We start from the raw sequence: 27,249 nt of genomic DNA, 5'->3' as shown, positions 1-27,249 counted from the left end.
CAACAAATAAGGACGACGTCTGTCTGAACTCCTTTATGACTTGAAGATAAAACTTCAAAGCTCGGAACACATCCAAATTATGAAGTAACCTCTCCTTCGAAGAAGAAGGGTTAAGGCACAAGGTAGGAACTACTATTTCCTGATTGATGTTAAGACTCGACACTACCTTGGAAATTAATCCCAATCCAGTGTGAAGAACAGCCTTATCAGCATGAAAAACTAAGTAGGGAGGCTCACATTGCAAGGCCGCCAACTCAGAGACTCTGCGTGCCGATGCAATAGCCAATAACAACAGGACCTTCCAGGAGAGAATCTTTATTTCAAGGGCATACATAGGCTCAAACGGAGCCCTCTGAAAAAACCTTAAGAACCAAGTTTAAGCTCCAAGGAGGAGCTGGATTCCTGAAGACAGGTCTGATCCTAACCAGAGTCTGAACAAAGGACTGAATGTCAGGAAGCTCCGCAAGCTTCTTATGTAACAGTACAGATAAAGCTGAGATCTGTCCCCTTGGGGAACTGGTGGCAAGGCCCTTATCTAGACCGTCCTGAAGAAAGGCCAAAATCCAGGATACCCTGACCTTATGCCATGGGTATCCTCATTCCTCACACCAGGACAAGTAGGTCCTCCACACCTTATGGTAGATGTGTTTAGTAATCGGTTTCCTGGCCTGAACGAGAGTATCAATCACTCTCTCCGAAAATCCTCTCTTTTTTTTTTTTAATTTTCAATCATTTTTATTAAATGTCCAATATTACAGAAACAAAATAGTGTAAAACACAAACAAAAACATTTACAGGTATCTTATCCAGAGACACAGCTCCATAAAATTAGCTATACATCAAGGTCCTAGTATTTTATGTACCTCTATTACCATATAAGTATTATGGTCATTATCAGATACCACCTTCCAATCTACTTTTAGCCTGTCATACTATCTGGAGGTACCGGTTTTGATTATAACCAGAAAATAAATAGCATATACCATTTTATCTATTATCACATCAAGCATGTCTGTAGCCTATATACCTCTATGTGGTACCCTGTACATTTATTAGCTGTACTCAATAACTATCGAGTAACGTATCCTTTGGAATTGTTACCTGCATCAGACAAAGATTACAAAACTAACCCCTAACTCAAGACAGAACGAGGAAAAAAAAAACCAAAAAAAAAAACACCCCCCCTCCTCACACACCCCCAACCACCGGTCCCCCCCATCTTGATAATGTCAATAAAGTCGGACCAACCCCCACTGTTGCAAGATATTTTTTTATTTTTTTTTAATATGAGTAGAATAGACTCAGGGGCATTTTGTTTGGGGAGGATAAATTAAATTTGTGTCGTAAGTGGCCATTACCTGATTATATTTAACCATTTAGAAAAAAAAGTTTTAAGTCTCTTTTCAGTGCAAGGCTTAATATCAAGTAGCTCGGTGGTCATCTGTATATTCATGCTGTTTATTAATTCTTTCAAACTTGGAGCTTCAACAGCCTTCCAGTTTCTAAGAATTATATTACGTGCTGCCATAATAGTTAAGTTTATGAGGAGTTTATCACTTTTATATTCACATTCATTATGGAGCAAAAAACATTGGCTGGAGAGAGGGATATTTTAACACATAAAAATTTGTTGAGCCAGAAGTTCACTTTCCCCCAATATTGTATAATTTTCGGGCGGAACCAAAGACAATGCATAATGTCAGCTTTATCTGCCCTGCATTTATAACATTTACATCATAGTGATATATCTGCCCATTTGTTTATTCTATCAGGGGTTAGATAGTAGTTATTCAATAATTTGAATTGTGATTCCTTCAGCTACAAACCACTGTAGCAGCTTCCATGTTACTAAGACTTTTTGAACATCTTGTGTCTGTGCTTGAGAGAAAAACTTATTCAAATAAACTTTAATATTGTCTAGTTGCATTGCCCCAGATTTAACCATCAATATATTGTACCATACTGTAATTGATCTTATCAGTCCTTTATATGACTCTATCTCCTGCCAAGCCCACTCTGTGCCGAATAAATGGCATTATTGGTTAAAATAACTCCTGGTCTGTAAATATGCATAAAAAAATTTCAGGGACAGGTGGAATTTAGCCACTATTTCTGGAATTGATTGTATATTATCTGTACTCTCTTGTTTAAGCTGAGTCCAGTATATTAGGCCTTTCTCTTTCCACTCTTTAAAAACCTGATCATGTAAGCCTGGTGAAAAATCAGACATGCCCACTATTGGGCAATAGTGGGATATTTGGAATGGTTTATTCAAGAAAATACAGTATTTCTGCCATGCCAATAAAATATTAGCAAAGGTCAACAATTCACTAACATTACTAGGAGTTTTTTTCCATTCAATATGAAGGGCTGTCTTAAGATCAAATGGGGCTATTATCTCTGACTCAGGCTTATAGTATGTTACATAATCCCCCTCAACCAGCCAGTCTACAGAAAATGTTACCAATGCCACCAAGTTATAATATTTAAGACACAGGAGCGCAAAACCCCCATCTTTCCTATGCTGTAACAATTTACCCATTGCTAATCGTGATTTATTATTGTTCCATAAAAATTGTGCTACGATTTTGTTATATTTAAGTACGTCTGCCTTCTCTATAAATAGTGGTAGGTTTTGTAGTAAAAACAAAATTTTTGGAAAAATTATTGTTTTGATTAACATGATCTTCGCCGATAATCATAACTTATACAAATTCCATTTTGCTAGCTCCTGGGGCAATTTCTCAAATATTTCCCTATAATTAAGATTATACTATTCATTCAGGTTTTTACTAAGGTTTAAGCCTAAATATTTTAACTGTTGAACCTCTTGGAATCCGTGCCTAGTGTAGCTATTATAGTTTATATGTATCCATAATATTTCTGATTTTTTCATATTCATTTTATACCCAGAAAATGTACTATAAGCAACTATTATGTTTAAACATTTCGGTATACTTTCAGGGGTGTTATATAGAAACAGGATATCATCAGCGTATAATGAGATTTTCATATTATATTTGCCAAGTCTGATACCATCTAGTTCTTGCCTTAGAAAAATTGCCAAAAGTTCAAGCGAAATATTGAATAATAGTGGCGAGAGCGGGCATCCTTGCCTTGTCCCTTTATGCAGGGTAATATGTTGTGATAGTTCTGAGTTCACCAGGAGTTGCGATCTAGGATTATTATAAATCAATTTAGTCAGGCTAAGTAGGTTTCCTTGGAAGCCAAATTTATTTAATGCTGTAAATAAGTGGTCCCACGTGATAGCGGCAAACACTTTTTCTGTGTCTACTGCTAACAGGGCCAAATCTCCCCTACTTTGTTTCTTATTTCTCTGGTTTCTATCATAATAATATTCTAGGGTTAATAGTACACGTCTAATGTTCCTCACAACATTCCTACCTGGCATAAATTCTGTCTTGTCCTGGTGTATAATCTCTCCCATGACTTTTTTTTAACTTTTCTGCAATAATTACCATCAGCAGCTTATAATCTACGTTTAAGAGAGAAATGGGTCTATAAGACCCTAGTTCTTCAGGATTTTTAACCTTTCTTATGTACTAACGTAATAATAGAATCAGCAAAGTATTGTGAATGCTTATTATTATTAACATCATATTTGTTCAAAAAAATTACCTAATGTACCTGCCACCTCTTGTCTAATAATTTTGTAGAATTCGGCCGGAAGTTCGTCCGGGCCTGGTGCTTTATTGTTTTTTATTTTTTTAATAGCCGCAATAATTTCTATCTCTGAAAATCTTTGATTAATAGTATTAAGCGCCTCAGCTGGGATTTTTGGTATGTTAATGTTTTGCCAAAATTCCTCTTTTGCTTTTTCATCAATTGACTCTGCAGAATATAGTTTTTGATAATACCTGAAGAACGCCTGTCTAATTTCAGAAGTATGGGTGTAGTTTCTATCCTCTTCCCTTATATTTGTGATTATATTCTTATTCTTTTTAAACTTGACCAATTTTGACAGGTACCCAGCGGAGATACCTTGAGGACCCTAGAAAAATGCCCAAGCTTTTAATCCTTCCATAACCCATTTCCGTTTCAGGAAGATTTCTCATTCACACTTTGCCTGTTTATTATTTATCCCAAGTATTTATCTGTGGATTATTAAGGTAGAGGTTATATTCATTCTTTAGTTGACTCGCTAGCTGCATTTCCCGTGCCCTGTTCTTTTTTAGCCTGCACATATATGCTAAGATCTCTCCCCGGAGTACAGCTTTCCCCGCTTCCCATAAAATCTCCGGTTTATCTATATATGTGTCGTTGATGTTTAAAAAATCTTTCCATGTATTAACCAGCAAATTACAGAATTGACTATTATTGCTCATATATTTTGGGAAGCAAAAATTATTTTTTGGGGTTTCCTTCCTAGTTTTTATATGTAGGCATATAATCGCATGATCCGATAAGAGGATCTCATTGATTTTAGTATCCATATCCCATTTTAATAAAGACTTATCTATTAAAAATAAATCAATTCTAGAGAAATTTTTATACGCTCTAGATTCACAAGAGAAATTAAGCTCATCAGGGTGTTGTAGCCTCCAAATGTCTTTCACCTCGAGCACTTTTAAAAAAAATTCTAAACAATTTTGATTCTTGCATATAAATTTGTGTATTTGTTTGCCTGAATCTATCAATAGCAGGATTCAATGCCATATTAAAATCTCCCAGAACTATCAAATTTTGTCCCCAGAGGGGGAATCATTTTTTCTCCAATTACTCCAAAATTCTTTATCAAATTTGTTTGGCCCGTATAGGTTGCAGAATGACCAAATGCGTTTATCTAATCGTAGCTGCATAATAATGTAGCGGCCTTCCGGGTCTAATTCACATTTAAAGGATTACTTTCTGTTATAATTTTTAAGCTAAACAACTAACATATTAAAGTTAATAAACATTAATTAAAACCTACTGACCTATATTTTCTCCAAAACAAAGTTTCATAATGTTCTAAAAGTTATATCTTTTATTCGCCGATGATGTCACGTTATCCTGCCCACTATTCTCAGCACTGCATGTTCAAAATGCTTAAACCAATAACTTTGTGTTTAAAGCGCCATTTTGAAACCTAGGTACTGTAAACGGATTGGTACAGAGCAAAGGATACCCACGGAGTGGGTTTGGAAAACAATTAAATTTGCAGACAAGATTTCTGATATACAGTAGAGATATGTTAATGAAATGCTATTGATAAAAAGCGTATTTGGGGTAGTTAGTTAGTAACAGGCATAGAAAATATTTACTTACAGTGGCCCTTTAACTATCTCATATTCCAAATTTTTATGGAAGAAAATAGCTACTCCCCGGCTATGTTCCATAACCCCCTTCTGAGGGTATTACCCTAGATTCTATACAGATAAAATGAGTCACACTGTGACCCTGTCTTCTTACGTTATCACATATATATATATATATATATATATATATAATGAAATGATCTTACCAGAATCAATGCCGTGGAACAGGAACACGGCCCTTCAAGTGTGACAGGTTAGTAGTGTCACTCCTGACATGGACTTGAGAGAAGAAAAGCAGTCAGGGAAACTCATCAACGCGGATTGCTTACGGAGCTGTTAATATGAGTCTGGATGGTTTCGCATTAGAACTTCCATTGCATCTCCAGACTCTAACTTTCACCCATGCTCTCACTGAGAGGCTGACAGGACTATTTAAAATTCCAGTCCCATTGCGAAGAGTACTACCCTCCATAAGAGACTACTCCGAATCTTCCAACATTTCTCTGCCAACCTCCTGTGACGAAAGGCAAAGAATGACTGGGGGATAAGGGGAGTGGGGGGAGGTATTTAAGCCTTTGGCTGAGGTATCTTTGCCTCCTCCTGGTGGCCAGGTTTTTATTTCCCACAAGTGATGAATGAAGCAGTGGACTTTCCTCCCTTTTAGATGGAAAAGCGCAGAAGAATCCTGAGTAGCCTGGAGATAGAATTTTAGAGCACAAACTACATCCAGGTTGTGTAACTGAAATTCTTTCTGAGAAGAAGGATTAGGACAGAACGAAGGAACGACAATTTCCTGATTGATATTGCGGTCCAAAAGCACCTTAGGAAGAAATCCCAATTTATTACGAAGGACCATCTTATAGAATACAGGGAACTCTCATCTTACGCCAAGAGAAACCCAGAGACTCGCACCAGGAAAGGTATGTGCGCCAAACCTTATGGTATATCTTCCGAGTGTCATGGATTTGCTGCATATACTCTGTCCCTTTAATGCCTCACTATAAAGCTCTCCTCCCCCTTACCTACCTTGCTTAGTAATTTGGATCAACAGGTGTGATTCAGCCTGCAGATTCCTGCAGAAACTCTAAGCCTCTCAAAGGAACTACTACAGCTGCAGCTCATCCTCTTCCTCTCACAGTTTACAAGCTAAGTATTGCCCGCTTTGCTCCAGTTATTTCATCTGCATTTGTCTCAAGTTTCATTTTAGCTTCTCTGGTGTTTAATGAACTTTACCCTGCCACATAAGGATTGCATTTACCCTTATCACTATAATTTCTACAGTTTCCTATTGTCTCAGATTTGTGGTGTGTTACTTCCAGCTCATCAGCAAACAACTCCTTTACAGCAGCTGCGGTCAGTAAGTAAATTCTACAGCACCAGCTAAGGACTATTTCAAGTAAGATACTCTAAAATAAATATTTCAGTCTGCACTGTGTTTATCCTATGCTAAATTTCAGTTTGTATTTAACTTACTGCACATATTTACTTACCTGACCTGAACTATATGCAAATTGAAGTCATTCTGTTTAAATGATTGATCTAATACGTCTGCTGTGTCTGAATCTGTAAAAGCAAGTTAAAACTATACAGGTTCAAGTTTAACTTAAGTCACTGCTATTCATTCTGATGAACTTTTTACCTTTTGAATCTCAGTTTATGGAATTGAAAATATGAATTGAATAGCTATCTTACAATAGAGACTGTATAATTCAACCTCTGTTGACCCACAGTATATGAGCAGACTAAGGATTACTTTGTTTTTAATCCCGATTATTTGTGATACTGTGTGGAAAACATATTTAGATATTCCTATTTCATTCTACACCTTACACCGAGTTACCGGTTCACGAGCCTGGATCAAGCTGTCAATCACCTTTTCAGAAAAACCTCATCTAGCCAATCTCCACGCAGTCAGCTTCATAGAATCAATATTTGGGTGAAGAAAAGGACCCTGAAGTAGAAGGTATTTCCACGGAGAAAGGACGACATCCTCACCAGGTCCGCAAACGAAATTCTGCGAGGCCAAGCTGGAGCAATTAGAATCTTCGAAGCCTGCTCCTGTTTGATACGGGCTATCACCTGAGGAAGGAGGGCAAACGGTGGGAACAGGTAAATCAGACCGAAACCCCACGGAACCGCTAGGGCGTCCACCAGAACTGCTTGCAGATCCCTTGATCTGGATCCGCAGCTTGGAGTTTAGACGAGAAGCCATTAAGTACAATTCTGGAACCCCCATCTGAGAGTTATCATTGAGAATACCGCCGGATGAAGTGCCCACTCCCCTGGGTGAAACGTCTGCCTGCTCAGGTAATTCGTCTCCCAGTTGTCCACACCTGGTATGTGAATGGCAGAAATGTGGCAGTTGTGAGACTCCGCCCACCAAAGGATGCAAGTAACCTCCTTCATCACTAGGGAATTCCTTGTTCCTCGCTGCTGGTTGATATAAGCCACCAAAGTGATGTCCAAATGAAATCTGATAAATCGGATCAAACTCAATTGGGGCCAAGCTATCAGAGCATTGAAGATTGCTCTCAACTCTAAGATATTTATTGGAAGGACAGACTCCGACTGAGTCCAGATTCCCTGAGCTATTTAAGGAACCTCAAACTGCTACCGAACCGGAAAGGCTGGCATCTGTAGTCACAATCTCCCAGGATGGTCTCAAGAAGCATGTGCCTTGGGACAGATGGTCCTGAGAGAGCCACCAGGACAGAAAGTCTCTCGTTAAGTTGTCCTCTGAGAGAGGTCTGAGTGGTCTCCGTTACACTGTCTGAGCATACATAACTGTAGAGGTCTCAGATGGAATCGAGCAAAAGGAATAAAATCAATGGAAGCCACCAAAAGACCAATTACTTCTATACACTGAGCCACCAAGGGTTGGACAGATGACTGAAGAGAAAGACAGGCAGAAAGAAGTTTGGATTTTCTGACTTCAGTTAAGAAAATCTTCATCGAGATTGAGTCTATGATCGTCCCCAAAAAACATACCCTAGCAAATGTTACCAATGAACTCTTGTCCAGATTCACCTTCCACCCGTGAGAGCAGAGAATCAATAACAGAGAATCCATACAGAATTTTGCTAAATGAAAAGAACCAAGATATCATCCAGGTATGGTGCCACCGCAAATCCTTGAGATCTGGCTATTGCCAAAAGAGCCCCTAGAACCTTTGTAAAGATTCAGGGGGGGGGGGGGGCAGTGGCTAGGCCAAACGGCAGGGCTACAAATTGGAAGTGTTTGTCCAGGAAGGCAAACCGTAGGAATTTAAAATGATCCTTATGGATAGGAACATGAAGGTAAGAATCCTTCAGGTCGATGGTGGTCATGCACTGACCCTCCTGAACTAAGGGGAGAATAGAACGAATAGTCTCCATTTTGAAGGACGGAACCCTGAGAAATTTGTTGAGGCACTTCAGGTCTAGAATAGGTCGAAAGGTTCCCTCCATCTTGGGAACCACGAAAAGGTTGGAATAGAATCCTCGACCCTGTTCTGCCAGGGGAACAGGAGCGATCACTCCTAGAGAAGTGAGATCCTTTACGCAGTTTAAGAACGCCTCTCTCTTTTCCTGGTTTTCAGATAATCTTGACAAGAGAAATCTGCTTTTCGGAGGACGAGATTTGAAACCTATCTTGTATCCCTGCGAGACTAACTCCACCGTCCAAGGATCGAGAACATCACAAATCCAAGCCTCTTGAAAAAACAAAAGTCTGCCACCTACTTGATCCATACTCGGATCAGGGGCGAACCATTCATGCTGCTTTGTTCTCAGAGGAAGGCTTCTTGGACTGCTTATCCTCCAAGGTTGGTTGGATCTCCAGGAGGATTTGGTCTGTTCAGGTTTGGAAGAAGAGGATGTTTGTCTCTTGAAGGAATGAAAATTAGAAGTCTGGCGATCCTTTGTTTTAACCTTCTTATCCTGAGGCAGAAAGGCTCCCTTTCCACCCGTGACCATGGAAATGATGTCAGCCAGACCAGGACCAAACAAGGTCTTTCCTTCAAAAGGAAGAGACAGAAGTCTAGACTTGGAAACCATGTCTGCCGACAAAGACTTTAGACACAAGGCTCTGCGATATAGAATGGCAAAAATTAAGGTATTAGCCATTTTTAAAGCCTTGATCCTGTCTTGGATCTCTTCCACAGTAGTCTCCTCCAAAATTAGTTCAGATAAGGAGTCGCTCCAATATGAAGCCGCGCCCGTAACCACTGCCATACTAGCAACTGGGTGCCATAGCAGCCCTCGGTGAAGAAAAATCTTTCTTAAGTACCCTTCCAGGTTTCTGTCCATAGGGTCCTTGAAAGAGGTACTATCCTCTAGAGGAATCACAGTTCTTTTAGCTAATGTGGATATAGCCCCATCCACCTTAGGAATAGTACGCCAAAGATCCCACACAGAGACTGCAACAGGAAACATATTTCTTAAAAACAGGAGATGGGGTAAAGGGAACACCCGGTTTATCCCATTCCTGAGAAATACTGTCCGACATACGATTAGGAATAGGAAATACTTCCACTGATCTAGGTTTAATCTCACAAACTCTATAAAAGTCTATTGACCTTAGGAGTTTCAGTGACTCCGAATCCTCCAGAGTAGCCAAAACCTCCTTAAGTAGTAAGCGGAGGTGCTCATGCTTAAATCGAAAACTAACCTCCTCTGAATCCTCTGTACTAACTACAGCAGATTCAGAATCAGATATTTTGCCCTCAGAAGCTCTGAAGAACCGTCATCCTCAGATAATTGAAATAAGCTGACCTTGGCGTTATCAGAAATTCCTGATTTAGAGGAAATATTCTTAGATTTTCTCTTCCTCTTACCCGAGATAGGTAAGGCACTCAGGGCTGCAGACAATGTAGAAGAAAGCTGCGCTGCAAAATCACCAGATAAAAATACTCCCCAGGTACTGACTGGGAGGAACCACAGGGCACTGCTTGTGTAGCTGCTAGGGACGGGGATGTCGGAGGAGAAAGTTGAGGCATGTCAAGGACACCAATATCCTGGAAGGCAGATGGCTCTGAGAGGGTTAAATTCTTTGAAAAAACAAAATGTATGCTTACCTGATAAATTTCTTTCTCTTGTGGGGTATCCAGTCCACGGGTTCATCCATTACTTGTGGGATATTCTCCTTCCCAACAGGAAGTTGCAAGAGGACACCCACAGCAGAGCTGTCTATATAGCTCCTCCCCTAACTGCCATTCCCAGTCATTCGACCGAAGACAAGCAAGAAAAAAGGAGAAACTATAGGGTACAGTGGTGACTGTAGTTTAAAAATAAAAAACACCTGCCTTAAAGTGACAGGGCGGGCCGTGGACTGGATACACCACAAGAGAAAGAAATTTATCAGGTAAGCATAAATTTTGTTTTCTCTTGTAAAGTGTATCCAGTCCACGGGTTCATCCATTACTTGTGGGATACCAATACCAAAGCTTTAGGACACGGATGAAGGGAGGGACAAGGCAGGAACTTAAACGGAAGGCACCACTGCCTGCAAGACCTTTCTCCCAAAAATAGCCTCAGAGGAAGCAAAAGTATCAAATTTGTAGAATTTAGAAAAAGTATGAAGCGAAGACCAAGTTGCCGCCTTACAAATTGTTCAACAGAGGCCTCATTTTTAAAAGCCCATGTGGAAGCTACCGCTCTAGTGGAATGAGCTGTAATTCTTTCAGAAGGCTGCTGGTCAGCAGTCTCATAAGCTAAACGGATTATGCTTCTCAGCCAAAAAGAAAGAGAAGATGCCGAAGCCTTTAGGCCTCTCCTCTGTCCAGAGTAGACCAAAAACAATGCAGATGCTTGACGAAAATCCTTAGTAGCTAAATAAAACTTTAAAGCACGAACCACGTCAAGATTGTGTAATAGACGTTCCTTCTTTGAAGAAGGATTAGGACACAGTGACGGAACAACAATCTCCTGATTGATATTCTTATTAGATACCACCTTAGGAAGAAACCCAGGTTTGGTATGCAAAACTACCTTATCTGCATGGAAGATCAGATAAGGGGAATCACACTGTAAGGCAGATAACTCTGAAACTCTTCGAGCCGAAGAGATAGCTACCAAAAACAGAACTTTCCAAGATAAAAGCTTGATATCTATGGAATGCAGAGGTTCAAACGGAACCCCTTAAAGAACTTTAAGAACTAAATTTAAACTCCATGGCGGAGCAACAGGTTTAAACACAGGCTTGATTCTAACTAAAGCCTGACAAAACGCCTGAACGTCTGGAACATCTGCCAGACGCTTGTGCAGAAGAATAGACAAAGCAGAAATCTGTTCCTTTAAGGAACTAGCTGACAATCCCTTCTCCAATCCTTCTTGGAGAAAGGATAATATCCTAGGAATCCTGACTTTACTCCATGAGTAACCCTTGGATTCACACCAATGAAGATATTTACACCATGATAGATTTTCCTGGTGACAGGCTTTCAAGCCTGAATTAAGGCATCAATGACCGACTCGGAGAAACCACGTTTTGATAAAATCAATCATTCAATCTCCAAGCAGTCAGCCGCAGAGAAATTAGATTTGGATGTTTGAATGGACCTTGGAGTAGAAGGTCCTGCCTCAGCGGCAGAGTCCATGGTGGAAGGGATGACATGTCCACCAGATCTGCATACCAAGTCCTGCGTGGCCACGCAGGTGCTATCAATATCACTGAAGCTCTCTCCTGCTTGATCTTGGCAATCAGACGAGGGAGGAGAGGAAATGATGGGAACACATAAGCCAGGCTGAAGGACCAGGGCACTGCTAGAGCATCTATCAGCGCTGCCTGGGGGTCCCTTGACCTGGACCCGTAACAAGGAAGCTTGGCGTTCTGACGAGACGCCATCAGATCCAGTTCTGGTTTGCCCGATAGTTGAATCAGCTGGGCAAATATCTCCGGATGGAGCAACTAACCCCCAGATGAAAAGTCTGCCGACTTAGAAAATCCGCCTCCCAGTTCTCTACTCCTGGGATATGGATAGCTGAGAGATGGCAAGAGTGAACCTCTGCCCATAGAATTATCTTTGAAACCTCCAACATTGCCAGGGGGATTCTTGTTCCCCCCTGATGGTTAATATAGGCTACAGTCGTGAAATTGTCCGACTGAAATCTGATGAACCTGACCGCAGCTAGATGAAGCCAAGCCTGAAGAGCTTTGAATATCGCTCTCAGTTCCAGAATGTTATCTGGAGGAGGGCTTCCTCCTGAGTCCACAAACCCTGAGCCTTCAGGGAGTTCCAGACTGCATCCCAGCCCAAAAGGCTGGCATTTGTCGTCACTATAGTCCACTCTGGCCTGCGGAAACTCATTCCCCTGGACAGATGGACCCGAGATAACCACCAGAGAAGAGAATCCCTGGTCTCTTGATCCAGATTTAGCAGAGGGGACAAATCTGTATAGTCCCCATTCCACTGATTGAGCATGCAAAGTTGCAGTGGTCAGTCTAGTATAAATAAAACTTTCATTATTCAGATAGGACTTTTAATTTTAATCAACTTTCCAATTTACTTTTATCATCAAATTTGCTTTTTTCTCTTGGTATTCTTAGTTTAAACTAAACATAGGTAGGCTCATATGCTAATTTCTAAGCCTATAAGGCCTCTTATCACATGCTTTTTAAATCTCTTTTCAACACAAAGAGACAGAAAGTACACGTGGGCCATATAGATAACACTGTGTTCACGCACAGGGGGTTATTTAAGATCTAGCATAAAACAATGCTAAATTTAAGACAATAGATAATAAACAGTCACAGTCATGTGATCAGGGGGCTGGAAGAAGGTTCCTAGATACAAGGTAATTACAGAGGTAAAAAGTATATTAATATAACTGTGTTAGTTATGCAAAACTGGGGGATGGGTAATAAAGGGATTATCTATCTTTTAAAACAATAACAATTTTATGGTAGACTGTCCCTTTAAACTGCAAAACAGTGTAAAAATATAGTTAAGTCTTTGAAATTTTTACAGTGTGTGTAAGGGACTAAAGCAACATTGCACCCACTTGCAAATGGATGATTAACCCCTTAGGCCCCAAACCAGATTGAAAAAAACGTTAAAAAACGTTAAAAGGCAGTTGAGCACCTTGTCACAGCTCTGCTGAGGCTCCTACCTGCCCTCAAATACGATTTTGTGCAGAAATAACCATTTGTAATGGTCCTCAGATGCCAGAGGACTGCTCTAGGGAAGCTGGATGTCTCAGTCTGAATTAAAACGGCGCATCTAGAGCGCTAAAATAGGCCCCTCCCACCATGTACTGAATGCCAGAGGGGCCTTAAGAAAATACTCCTAGGAGTATCTGACTAGCCATGTGGAAACTAGGCCCCAAATAAAGACTTATCTCCCTCTGAGAAAAAAAGTCCCATTTATGAAGTCATGTAAACGTTTTGTCACTAAGTAATATGAATATTAACATGAGTATTATCCTGTTTTGTAAGCATGATCCCAGTCGCTGTTAAATCACTGCATCAGGCTTACCTCAAATACACAAGGCGCTGTCAGCATTTTCTAGAACTTATTCATCTCTCTAGAAATAAAAATACTGAACATACCTCAAAGCAGGTAATCTGCAGACCGTTCCCTCAACTGAAGTTGTCCCATACTCTTCAGTTATGTGTGAGAACAGCAATGGACCGTAGTTACAAACCGCTAAGATCATCAAACCTCCAGGCAGAATTCTTCTTCTAATTTCTGCCTGAGAGCAAAACAGTACAACGCCGGTACCGTTTAAAAATAACAAACTTTTGATTGAAGGTAAAACTACACTAAGTCACCACATATCTCTTGATGCTTCCTATCTTGTCGAGAGTTGCAAGAGAATGACTGGGGGTGGCAGTTAGGGGAGGAGCTATATAGACAGCTCTGCGGTGGGTGTCCTCTTGCAACTTCCTGTTGGGAAGGAGAATATCCCACAAGTAATGGATGAACCCGTGGACTGGATACACCTTACAAGAGAAACAACAAATAAAATGAGGATAGTGGTTACTGACACGTTATCATTAAATTTACTCTGACAATCACTTCAATAGCTTTAAGGACATGATTGTAATTTGAATCATGAAACTTTACTCTTTTAAATGTGGAGTCTTATGATATATTATTATCATGTAGATAGATGGTTATCATTTCTATGGCAATCATCTGCTACCTGAAGGGGTATGGGGAATATAATTTGAAAATAAGTAATCTCTTTTTTCATTTGAGTATATTGTGTATATGTGTTAGGGAGGTGATTGGCATTTGTATGACAATGGCCTACTAAGTACAGGGGTATGAGACGCCACTCTGGAACAAATGGGTTTCCTCTTATAAACTCGGGATGTCATACCTCTCTGTCTCTTCTTTCCCTCCTTAAACACTGTATGGGTGTATACTTGGGGCAGGTGATTACCATTACCACAGTCTTTATGACTTCTCCATGCTGGGCTTAGGTGTAGGTGAAAAATCCTGACCAAGAACACCCATAGCCAAGCCCTGGAGGTACCGTTTGTTCTATCTAGCAAAACTACTTTCCAAAATAAAAAAAAGACTATTTTTCGGGGGGGGGGGGCGGGGGGCGGGTCCGAACACCGACCAAGATGGCTGCTTTTCACTTAGGCTGAATTCTGGAGCTGAGGGAACCGTTGCCTAACGCTTCACAAGCATATGACTCAAGCTCTAAACTGTAATAGTTTTATAGTTTAATATACAGAGAACGGACACATATGTTTTTGGACTTTGAATTTCAGCCAGGCAGACCGGATTAAGTGAGGTGCGCAGCGGAGGCCTAGCAATAGACCTGACTCCTCATTTACCCTCCCTAAGTCCTGATATGTCAGGAGTAACAGCCGTATGAGCTGTCTTGCTATATGGAAACGTAGTGGGTAAAACTATATGGAAATACCTACCACCTATTACTGTTTTAAAGAGAGCAGCAAAACTGAATCCAGTTATGGCGGAGATATATCAAGCGCTGCAGACTTTGCTGGATCAGTTCGAATTTCAGATGCGCCAAGTTATAACGGAGGTAACGAAACCCCTAACCCAGGGAACACCTACTAGTGAGCTGTTTGGCCATGACAATAAAGGAGACCGCAGATTTGAAGCGGATACAGGCTTGCAGGGTTTAGAGAGGAACGGTGTCAAGACGGATCAGGTGCCGAGGCTCTATAGCTCATTACTTATGCACCAATCCTCACATACCGGAGCAACCCATAGCCCCGACCTCGCAGAGATCCTGGTGCGGCCGCAGAGAGAAGTCAGCATGCAGTGGAAAATGCAGAGGCTGCAGAGTACTATGCCGCTCGTACTGATCGGTTCCATGCCAAAATCTGTTTGTGACTCCAGTTGGTCCCATGTGGGGAGTAATGCGGGCAATCACGTAGGTCTGTACAGAAAGCCTGTTAAGTATACCGAGATCCGCAGTCAATTTTGGATGGCTCACGTAGTTTCAGGCCTGAGATCGAGATTCGATAGAGACTTTTATGGTCGGTATGTATCTCTAGCGCAGCTGCCCCAGCTTCTGTTTCCACGGTGGCCAATAAAGGTTGGAGTGGGCTAAAGAGAGTTATCTGAGACCCAGGGCTAATATAACACGCTGCAACTACAGGGGGTGCAGAATTATTAGGCAAATAAGTATTTTGACCACATCATCCTCTTTATGCATGTTGTCTTACTCCAAGCTGTATAGGCTCGAAAGCCTACAACCAATTAAGCATATTAGGTGATGTGCATCTCTGTAATGAGAAGGGGTGTGGTCTAATGACATCAACACCCTATATCAGGTGTGCATAATTATTAGGCAACTTCCTTTCCTTTGGCAAAATGGGTCAAAAGAAGGACTTGACAGGCTCAGAAAAGTAAAAAATAGTGAGATATCTTGCAGAGGGATGCAGCACTCTTAAAATTGCAAAGCTTCTGAAGCGTGATCATCGAACAATCAAGCGTTTAATTCAAAATAGTCAACAGGGTCGCAAGAAGCGTGTGGAAAAACCAAGGCGCAAAATAACTGCCCATGAACTGAGAAAAGTCAAGCGTGCAGCTGCCAAGATGCCATTTGCCACCAGTTTGGCCATATTTCAGAGCTGCAACATCACTGGAGTGCCCAAAAGCACAAGGTGTGCAATACTCAGAGACATGGCCAAGGTAAGAAAGGCTGAAAGACGACCACCACTGAACAAGACACACAAGCTGAAACGTCAAGACTGGGCCAAGAAATATCTCAAGACTGTTTTTTCTAAGGTTTTATGGACTGATGAAATGAGAGTGAGTCTTGATGGGCCAGATAGATGGGCCCGTGGCTGGATTGGTAAAGGGCAGAGAGCTCCAGTCCGACTCAGACGCCAGCAAGGTGGAGGTGGAGTACTGGTTTGGGCTGGTATCATCAAAGATGAGCTTGTGGGGCCTTTTCGGGTTGAGGATGGAGTCAAGCTCAACTCCCAGTCCTACTGCCAGTTTCTGGAAGACACCTTCTTCAAGCAGTGGTCTGCATCCTTCAAGAAAAACATGATTTTCATGCAGGACAATGCTCCATCACACGCGTCCAAGTACTCCACAGCGTGGCTGGCAAGAAAGGGTATAAAAGAAGAAAATCTAATGACATGGCCTCCTTGTTCACCTGATCTGAACCCCATTGAGAACCTGTGGTCCATCATCAAATGTGAGATTTACAAGGAGGGAAAACAGTACACCTCTCTGAACAGTGTCTGGGAGGCTGTCGTTGCTGCTGCACGCAATGTTGATGGTGAACAGATCAAAACACTGACAGAATCCATGGATGGCAGGCTTTTGAGTGTCCTTGCAAAGAAAGGTGGCTATATTGGTCACTGATTTGTTTTTGTTTTGTTTTTGAATGTCAGAAATGTATATTTGTGAATGTTGAGATGTTATATTGGTTTCACTGGTAAAAATAAATAATTGAAATGGGTATATATTTGTTTTTTGTTAAGTTGCCTAATAATTATGCACAGTAATAGTCACCTGCACACACAGATATCCCCCTAAAATAGCTATAACTAAAAACTACTTCCAAAACTATTCAGCTTTGATATTAATGCGTTTTTTGGGTTCATTGAGAACATGGTTGTTGTTCAATAATAAAATTAATCCTCAAAAATACAACTTGCCTAATAATTCTGCACTCCCTGTATGACCATCCGGTCGCTACAAGAACTTATTGCTGAGCCCTGGTTGATGAGGCTGACCCCTGGGGAGGACATAACAGTAGTCTGAGCTAACAGGCAGCCACTTTCTATTTACTTCTAGAGGCAAGTGGTTAAATTTTTGGCTATCCATATGAAGAGAACGTGTCTGAGATACCATTGATAGCTTATGACTACCTAATATTCACTGAAATATGGATATATATACATCTTGTCTACAGCAGTTTTTATAAGCTAACCAAGTTTCATGTTATGGCTCCTGTATGTTATATGCATTGTTTCTGCTCACCGTTCTTTATTTTGTGTTCATCACCTCCCTGTACAGCACAATATCTTTGTCTAAATGTCCACAGGGTAACCTGTTAGGGTTAGTAACTGGGTTAGAGGGTCCACTGATAGGATGTTGTACTACTTCACCAACTGTCTACCCACTTAGTGGACCTTAGCACATACCCTTCAAAATATATTCCTAAGCCCACAGTGTTATTATTGACTATCTAAGATGACAATTTATTTTACCAAGGTTAACATGGTTAGTCCCACCTATGAATAGATCTATTAGCATTAACTAGTTGTTTCCGTATGTATTTGGGTACATTATACATCAAGTTACTAAAGTTTACCTATGCATTTGTGTTACATTGACTGTATCATCTATATAAATTTAAAAAGAGGTTTGACCACAAATTGGGACCCAAAAGTGGCCCCCTACATTTCAAATACCTTCCTCTTATTTCAGCTCTCAAATGGTTAATGGGGTCCAAAAGTGGCCCTTTTGTCAGTTGAAGGGCTCTGAGATTAGGCGCTATGGTTCTTACAGCTCCATATTTATTGTACCTCATCATTGTCTATTGCATAACTGATATAATTTATTGCTCTTTCTTTTGAGTGTACTCATGTATACATACTGTGATGAAACATGTCTATTTTTTTATGTACCGCCTGGCAAACCTCAATAAAAATATTTAAAAAAGAAAAAAAAAAAAAAAAAAGACTATTTTTCAGTCACAAACATTTACATTAACCAGTTTTCAAGCATGTTTCTTAAATTTTGCAGTTACATTTATGGTTTTTCAGTGTTGTTTGTGGTTTGATAAGTGAGGTATCATGTACAGAACACCTCATCCACCTACAGATGTTAATGGCAGGAACATACACTAACAAAAAGCTGGAAAAGACAGGTGAAACAAGGCTTAATACATTTAGAATACAATCTCACCTTTACAACCAGGTCCCTTGAAAACTACACAGGGCATTTATGAGTCTTGGCTATTGTCATTCATTTATAAAACACCAACATGGCACAAAACATGGGACAGTGACAATACATGTTTTGTTTCATTTACCTATGGTTCTAACAGGACATCCACTGTTACAGTGGTGGTCACCTGTATGTCATGCAAATAGTAATCATATTGGGGCCCAGGGTCCTTTAAAGTGAAGGTAAACTTACTCTCTCTTCTATGTTATAATCGATATAGTATTACATTTTAATATGATGTTCATTAATGGTTTTTTCGAATTTTATTTAGTACCTTAGTTTTCTTGTATAATTTGCTGCTATTTCGCTTGTCAAAAAACAACCCGTCTATATTTTTTTTTTTATAAACAACGATCACGTTGTTTATATAGCCAATTGATTTTCTGGCCGTTAGGCGGCCGTCAATTGACATCACAAGCTGATGCTTGATTGTGCGCATGCGCGAGTGATTCTATCTCCTCCTTCAAAGCGAGCGCGTCCTCGTTTTGCGTATGCGCATTAGGAGTTTCATTTGTTTTTCAAACACCCACCGCATCGCATACTGTAACAAGTAATTAACGCATGCGCTTTTGAGAGCAAACATTTTTGTGCGCATGCGCGGTTAACAGAGGATAGATGTGCACGAGTGTAGTTCTGACGTATAGAGCGGGTGGGACCGCTCTATACGTCTATGTATTGAAAACACGGAACTGCTGGATGGGAGGGGATTACGATTGTAAGGCACATTAAAATAAAAGTTAGTAAATATGGTTAAATAAACGTTTTTTTAAAAAATAAACCTAGCGACTACCTTGTAATTTAGAAAAGGAAAATAAAGAGACATTTCTATTAGAATAACTTTACCTTCACTTTAAGACCCAAAGCACAACAAATCTGATATCCCACATTTTAAAGGGTGCCATTCTGACTTTTATATAGGGGTATTGCACGTATTTTCTAATACAATAATGTACTGATTATTAAAAAAATAAAAAATTATAGCAAGATCAGACTAGCAAAGGACCAGGGATACCTACTCATTCTCCAGCCTGCGGTGCACAGATGTCCTCTGCTCAGGAATACAACATAGGGCTTGCTTTGGAGCCCTTGTCATAACACGGTTTATTCCTACCACTCTCTATGTTGCACCCTGCAGCATTATGGGTGTAGTAGTTTAGAACATGAGAGGAGTCCTGGATTTCAGATGGTTTGAAAACTGGAACTGTGGACTGTTTGTGTATAACTTAAAGGGACAATATCTTTCATAAAACAGACAGAGCATATAATTTTAAAAAGGTTTCCAATTTACTTTGTTCTCATTGTCTTTGTTGAAGAGATACCTAGGTATCTAAAGCATTACATGACAGCAATAGTGCTGCCACTTAGTGCTCTTGCAAACTTATAACATTCTTCCAAAACTGCTGCCATAAGTGCTTCAGAAACTCATCAGCTTATCTCCCTGGTTTTCAATAAAGGATACCAAGGGATGGAAGACAATTTGATAATAAGTAAATGAGAAAGTTGCTTACAATTGCATGCACTATATGAACAATGAAAAACATTTTTTGGGTTTCATGTCCCTTTATGTTTCTAAATATTTTTAAACCAATATCACTAGCTACAAAACCTCTTGACCCAGATCTTTATGCTGTATTACCATGTTGCCATTTCTGTATCCTTATGATGTCACAAATTAACATTTCTCTAATTTACCTTAACCTTACCAGTGTCAAATTAAATGCAATATAACAAAATATTAACCAGTAACATTAAAAAAAAAGTTTATTCACCTCTCTGGCTGCTCTCTCTCCAGCCTGTACAGCTCCCTCCATGTATCCACTCCATTGTGTAGCAGTTTCTGTTCCAGCAAAGTAAATCTTTCCAACAGGCTGCCGGATAACACTTTAGAAACAGTAAAGAAAATATAACTATTGATGTACTCATTTTATAAGAGACACACATATAAAATAGGGCTTTAAATATAATTTACAAATGTGTTGAATTAAATATTCTATGTTCCAACAACTGACGCCAAATGTTTTTCATATGACAAATTAAAAACATGGATTATATGTGATTTAAGTCTAAGTACTTCTGCCAGTATCAAATATGGTTCATATTTGGTAAAAAAAAAAAAAAAATATATATATAGCCGCTAGCAGCAATAGAGGTGGCCAAGCGCATTGCCTATGCAATGGCATACAAGCAGCCAAGTCACAATATATAGCTATAATGCAAGTTTTTGCAGTTCTAAGATAAACAGTTGGAAAAAAACACATTTTTTAAATTATTGCGTTTTTAAAGATGGCTGCCACACTATATGACCAATACTTTCAGCATGAACAGATGTAACTCTAGGTCACATTATATGGTTATACAGCAAATAGCAAAGCTTTAACATAAGCAGTTGCAAAAACAACACATTTTCGAAGTTTTTGCGTTATTCAAGATGGCGGCCATACCATATGACCAATACTTTCAACATGAACATATGTAACGTATGTCACAATATAAGGTTATACATAAAGTTTCACAGTTCTAACATAAGTGGTTGCAGAGAAAATAGATTTTAGAAATTTTCGCAAAAAACAAAATGGCTGCCAGAATATATGATATACAGTGTCCATATTATGCACAATAGTTGTCACCATAGATGTCAGTAAGCATGGCAAAAATAAAGCATTTTGGTAAAACGGTTTTTGTTTTATTATTAATTTAAAAATATCGTTAAGCATTTTTGAACAATTCAAAATGGCTGCAAAACCACATGACCTATCAACTTCTCTTGAACAAATCTGAATGTTAGTCATAAGATAACTCTATAAACAAAATTTCAAGTCTGTGCCATAAGCGGTTTCGGGGAAGAAGAATATTTTTGTAGTTTTTAAAAACAGCGCATTCGAAACAAAATGTCCGCCAAGCTATGCAATGTATGGCTTTTAAATTGCACATACTAATGCTCACTATAGACCTCTACAATTTGCAGATGTTTCATGAAAATTTGCAAATGTTTTATTTCACGAAGGCGACTGCGCAGTGCGAATTTTAACTGCAATATTGCCTTTAGGGGTCATAACTGTGTGTAATCATGTGTCTGCTGCACTGTAATATAGTTAAATAGTGTAAATATAATGCATAAAGTGCAAATTTACGCAATTAAACAATGATAAAAAGGCGAATCGCTCATAGCGGCCATGTTGATTATGGAAAATCCGCAGGTAGAGGACCTTGCAAGGAGCACATGTGCAAAATTGCACTTCATTGCACTTAGCGATTGCAGAGAAGATGTTTAAAGATTTTGGCACAATTCAAAATGGCAGCTAGGTCATGTGACTAAATCACTTCTCTTGAACAAACTCTATTCTAGGTCAGTACAGCAATGTACATAGCAAGTTTCACAACTGTAACATAAGCGGTTCCGGAGAAGAAGATTTTCAAGCGTTTGTCGAAATTTGTAGCAAAAAGCAATATGGCTGCTAGATCACATGACCTATGAGATTTATGTTGCATAGGATTATGCACAGCATAGATCTCTAGCACTGTGCCAAGTTTTATGAGTTTTTGAGTTATGCTGTTCTTATTATAAGCATTTGAAAAAAACTGCGAAAAATAATAATAATAATAATAATAATCTGAGCAAAAACAATAGGTGTCCAGCACTATAGTGCTTGGCCACCTAAAAATACCAGAAGCAAGATACTAACATTTTATATAGGCCGTTTTCCCCGGGTGCACTGATATCATGTGGCAAATAATAATGATCTTTCAGTTTGAAGCTGAAAAAAACATCTGGTTCTCCTGAATAGCTGACCAAAAGAAGAAAATAATGTCTAACATCCAAAAGATGGTATACATATTTTTAAATAATTGAATTATTTTCTTAAATAAAGAAAAAAAAACATAATTTATGCTTACCTGATAAATTTATTTATTTCCGGATATGGTGAGTCTACAGAATTATCAATTACTAGTGGGAATATCACCCTTGGCCAGCAGGAGGCGGTAAAGAGCACCACAGCAAAGCTGCTATATATGTCACTTCCCTTACCCATAACCTCAAGTCATTCAGCCGAAGGGAAAATGGAAAAAGATGATAACACAAAGGTGTAGAGGTGCCTGAGGTTTTAGTTAAAAATAACTCTTAAAATAAAGGGTGGGCCGTGGACTCCAGAAATAAATAAATTTATCAGGTAAGCATAAATGATGTTTTCTTTCCTAAGATATGGTGAGTCCATGAAATCATCAATTACTAGTGGGAACCAATACCCAAGCTAGGACACAGATGATTAGGGAGGGACAAGACAGGTAACCTAAACAGAAAGCACCACTGCATGAAGAACCTTTCTCCCAAAAGAAGCCTCAGCTAAGAAAAAAATATAAAATTTGGAAAAAGTATGCACAGAGGACCAAGTTGCAGCCTTGCAAATCTGTTCTACAGAAACCTCCTTCTTATAAGCCAAATAAGAAGGGACAGCCGTAGTGAAATGAGCTGAAATTCTCTCAGTAGGCTGCTACTCTCAACAAAAGAGAAAGAGAAGTAGCTGAAGCTTTCTGACCTTTATGTTTTCCAGAGAAACAAACAGCAAACTGGAGACAATCCTTAGTCGCCTGTAGATAGAAAATAAAAACACGCACAACATCAAAGTTGTGCAACAAACGTTCCTTATGAGAAGAAAGATAAGGACACAGAGAAGGAACAACAATTTTCTGATTAATATATCTATCCGAAACCACTTAGGAAGAAATCCTAAGTAGTACGAATAACCGCCTTAACTGCATGAAAGATAAGATAAGGCGAATCACACTGCAAAACGGAGAGCTCCGAGACCCTCCAAGCAGAAAAGATAGCAATGAGAAACAAAACCTTCCAAGATAACAACTTAATATCTTTGGAAAGTAAAGGCTCAAACCGAGCCTACTGCAAAACTTTAAGAACAAGGGTAAAACCCTAAGGGGGAGCAACCAACTTAAACACACGCCTGATGTAGACCAGTGCCTGACAAAAAGACTGCACATCTGGCACATCCACCAGATGCTTATGTAGCAAAAAAGACAATGCAGACACTTCAGGGTACTGACTGACAAACCCTTCTCCAGACCACCCTGGAGAAAAGATAAAAAATTCAGAAAAACCCTCGCTTAGACAAAACTAAGCGTCCAATCTTCAAGCAGTCAGCTTCAGAGATTTAGACGAAGGAAAAGACCAAGAATCAGAAGTCCTTCCTCAGAGGTAGTCTCCAAGGTGGAGAGACGACATTTCCACTAGGTCTGCATACCAGATCCTGCGAGGCCACTCAGAGGCTAATAAAATCACCACCGCTCTCACCTGAGAATACGAGTAATGACTCGTGGAAAGAGAACAAACAGAGGAAAAAGGTATGCAAGGCTGAAAACCAAGAAAAACGCCAGAACATCTATCAGGACGGTCTGCAGATCAGATGACCATAAACCGTACCTTCAAAACTTGGCGTTCTTTCGAAAGGCTAATAGAAGCCAACTCCCGAAACCCCCCATGTGAGGGTCTACCTAAGGAACACTTCTGAATGGAAAAGCTCACTTCCCGGGATGAATTATCAGTCTGTTTAGAAGTCTGACCTCCAATTGTCCACCACTGGAAAGTGGATGACCGACAACAATCCAAGTCACCTCCTACATGGCTAAGGAACCCCTAGTTCCTCCCCAATGGTTGATATAAACCCTTGAGGTGATATTGTCCGACTGGAACCAAGCTAGGGACGACTGAGGTTAAGTCATCAGAGCATTGTGAATTGCTCTAAACTTCAAGATGTTTAAAGAGGAGAGGAGACACTTCCGAGTCCCAGACAGCTTACCAGCCCAGCAGGTTGGCATCCGTGGTCACATAACCCATGAATATCTCCAGAAGCACACGCCTCGAGATAGATACTCCTGAAAAAATACTACGGAAGAAAGTCTCTTGTCATCTGATCTAAAGCTATCCTTTAAGACAGATCCGAAAGTTCTCCATGTCATGGAAAATAGCAAAAGAAATGATGTCAATGGTATACCATCAGACCAATTCCCACCATACACAGGGTTACAGAAAAGTGAAGAAATATCAACTGCAGCTAAATCCAAATTCCCAACCTCCTGGTTGCAAGATGGCAAGCTATCCACCGGCCACTAGAGCTTACTGTTGGCCGGACAGAAGACTGCAGAGTGGGGAAAAGAAATAAATCCTTAATTTTCTGACCTCTGAAAGACATCTCCTAGATAAAGAATCAAATAAGGTCCAAGCATACCGCACCTGGTGTTCCCAGGCGGTCTCCATTCAGGTACTGACCAGACCTGACCCTGCATAACTTCCGAGCTCAAACAAAATTGGGTGCAGTCACGGTATTGTGGCGGTAGTCCCAAATAAAATTACCCTTGTGGATAGAACAAGGGACCTCTTCTCCAGATTCATTTCCCATCCCCGGAAAAGAAGATTGGACAAGATCTCTTAAAAAAGAGTTAGCTCAAAGTCAGGATGATACCTGAACTATATATTGTCCAGAAATACACACTTGCAATATCCCAAGACCTAAAGGTCTGACTGGGATGGCGAAACTAAGAAAACTAGAGAAGATTCTGATTAAGGAAACAATAAATGTCTCAGGTCTAAGTTCGTTATGAACAGGCCCACTAGAACCAAAGGAGAAAGGATACTACTTTGAAGGACAGAATCTAAAATATATGAGGTAAATACCTATATCCCGTTCCCAAACTGGGACTGGAACTGTCACTCCCAGAGATGAAGACCCTGAATCCAGTTCAAGGAATGCCTCTCATCCTACTTGGATTGCAAATACTCTAGAAAAAGAAATTTGCCACTGGGAGGAAAACTTCAATCCTGTGAACATCTCACAGTACGTCTAGAACCCTTCCAGAGAGGAAAGAAAAATATAGAACTGATAAAGTTCACAAAACTCAGAAGGAAAGACAATGATAGGGATCGTTGTCATCCAGTCAGCCAAGACCTCCTGACAATATAAGAGGCTTTGAAGCAAACAACTGAAGGATACCACTTCAGTAACAGATGAAGGAATTATACTGTCCAGATCTGAGATTTCAGCCTCAGAATCTACCAGCGAATCCTCCTCACTAACTTGGAAGAAGACACACCTGCGTAGCAGTATGTCGAGCAGAAATCCTCTTATCTGAGACTTAAAATGTCCTCTTGCCTTTTCCCTGAAGTAAAGGAAAAGAGACAAAGCCACAGATACCGCAGAAGATACCTGAGCTTGCAACTTCTGTAAGCAAATACACTCCTCCAGGAGATTGAGAGGAACCACAAGGCACTGCTTGTGATGCCATATAGGCTTGGGACATAAAAGGAGAAAGCTGTGGCAGTGCCTTAACAGCAACATCCTTGGAGACAAAGTTTAAACCAATCTGTACATTTAATAACATTTGCGATATCAGAGGTACAGAAAATATAAATGTTTAAACCAATTCTTAGTTGAGCAAGCCTTCCACACAACTTCAGCATCAGTAGAAGGAATTATACTGCCTGAATCCGAAATTTCACCCTCAGATGCACCCGAAGAATCTTCATCCACAGACTTCTGAGAGGAAATACTTTGATTAGCCACTTCAGGATCAGAAACCTTACTTACTGTTTCTTTAAATTTCCTTTTGCGTTTTCCCTGCAGCATGGGAAAAAGCAGACAGCTCCTCAGATACCGCAGAAGATACCTGGACAGCAATATTTTGCAAAATAACTCCAGACGGAGCATGAGAGGAAACTCAGGGCAACTGCATGTGCAGATGAATAGGATTGGGACGCTTGAGGAGAAAGCTGCAGCACATCTGAAACAGGAGGCTCCTGAACAGCATCCGCCTTAGCTAATGATGGCTCAGGGTCAAAAAGTCTATTTCTATAAGCTAAAGTTCTTTCAATACATGAAGAACAAAAAGGTACTGGGGGTTCCACCTGGGCATCAAATCATAAGCTACAGGTAACATCCTGCACAGCTTCCTGATTCATAATACAAAAAGAAACAAATAATACAATTAAAAAATTAACTTTTCTTTTTTTTTCTTTTAACAAAGGATATAATACAGAACCAAAAAAACCTGTCCTACAACCTGCAGCAAACTGAGGAAAAAAACGATCCCGTTTACAATTCAGATGTATAGAGAAGCAAAAACAGCAAGAAGCCTTCTAAACAGCAGAGCCATCTGAAATATGGGCACCAAAATAAAAGTGCCAAAAAAAAAAAAAACTGATATCACAGAATCAGAACCTCCCTAAAAGGGTGCGGTCTTACAGCTGACAAAAAATGCAATTTTTTAATTTTTTTAAAACAAGTTTCTTGAAAAACAGGCTTAAAAACAAACAATAAAACCCCCCCAAAAAAGTACATAATCTGTTACTAAATACGGATCCTCACTGAGCCATCAATAAAATAAATAACTCCTCAAACTAACAGTGCCTGCAAAAACTGCCATAAAAACCTGCACCGACAGGAATAATAAAAAACGTCCCTACAGCGTTTCAGCTGAATAAGTGCCAAATTTTTCCCTGCTACATAGAAAAATAAAACTGGCACTTACCTTAATATTTATCTGTCCAGTAGCAGGACAGCTCATCTGGTTTGAGAGGATGCCATCCCTCACATGGACCTGTGGAAATAC

The 27,249-nt window shown here is 39.9% G+C and overlaps 1 protein-coding gene across 1 annotated transcript in view; it reads right to left on the bottom strand.

The window, feature by feature from the left end:
- Positions 1–27,249, bottom strand: part of LOC128653286 (amine oxidase [flavin-containing] A) — a 468,419-nt gene that overhangs the window by 37,429 nt on the left and 403,741 nt on the right. Inside the window, exon 13 of the mRNA XM_053706491.1 lies at positions 20,403–20,514. Within this exon, the coding sequence (XP_053562466.1) occupies positions 20,403–20,514 (112 nt within the window). The remainder of the gene's footprint in view (positions 1–20,402; positions 20,515–27,249) is intronic.

The sequence above is a fragment of the Bombina bombina genome, chromosome 3, assembly GCF_027579735.1.
Source record: "Bombina bombina isolate aBomBom1 chromosome 3, aBomBom1.pri, whole genome shotgun sequence".
Lineage (NCBI taxonomy): Eukaryota > Metazoa > Chordata > Amphibia > Anura > Bombinatoridae > Bombina > Bombina bombina.
Note: the sequence above shows the minus strand (reverse complement) of the source record. Positions and strands in the feature narration are given on the sequence as shown.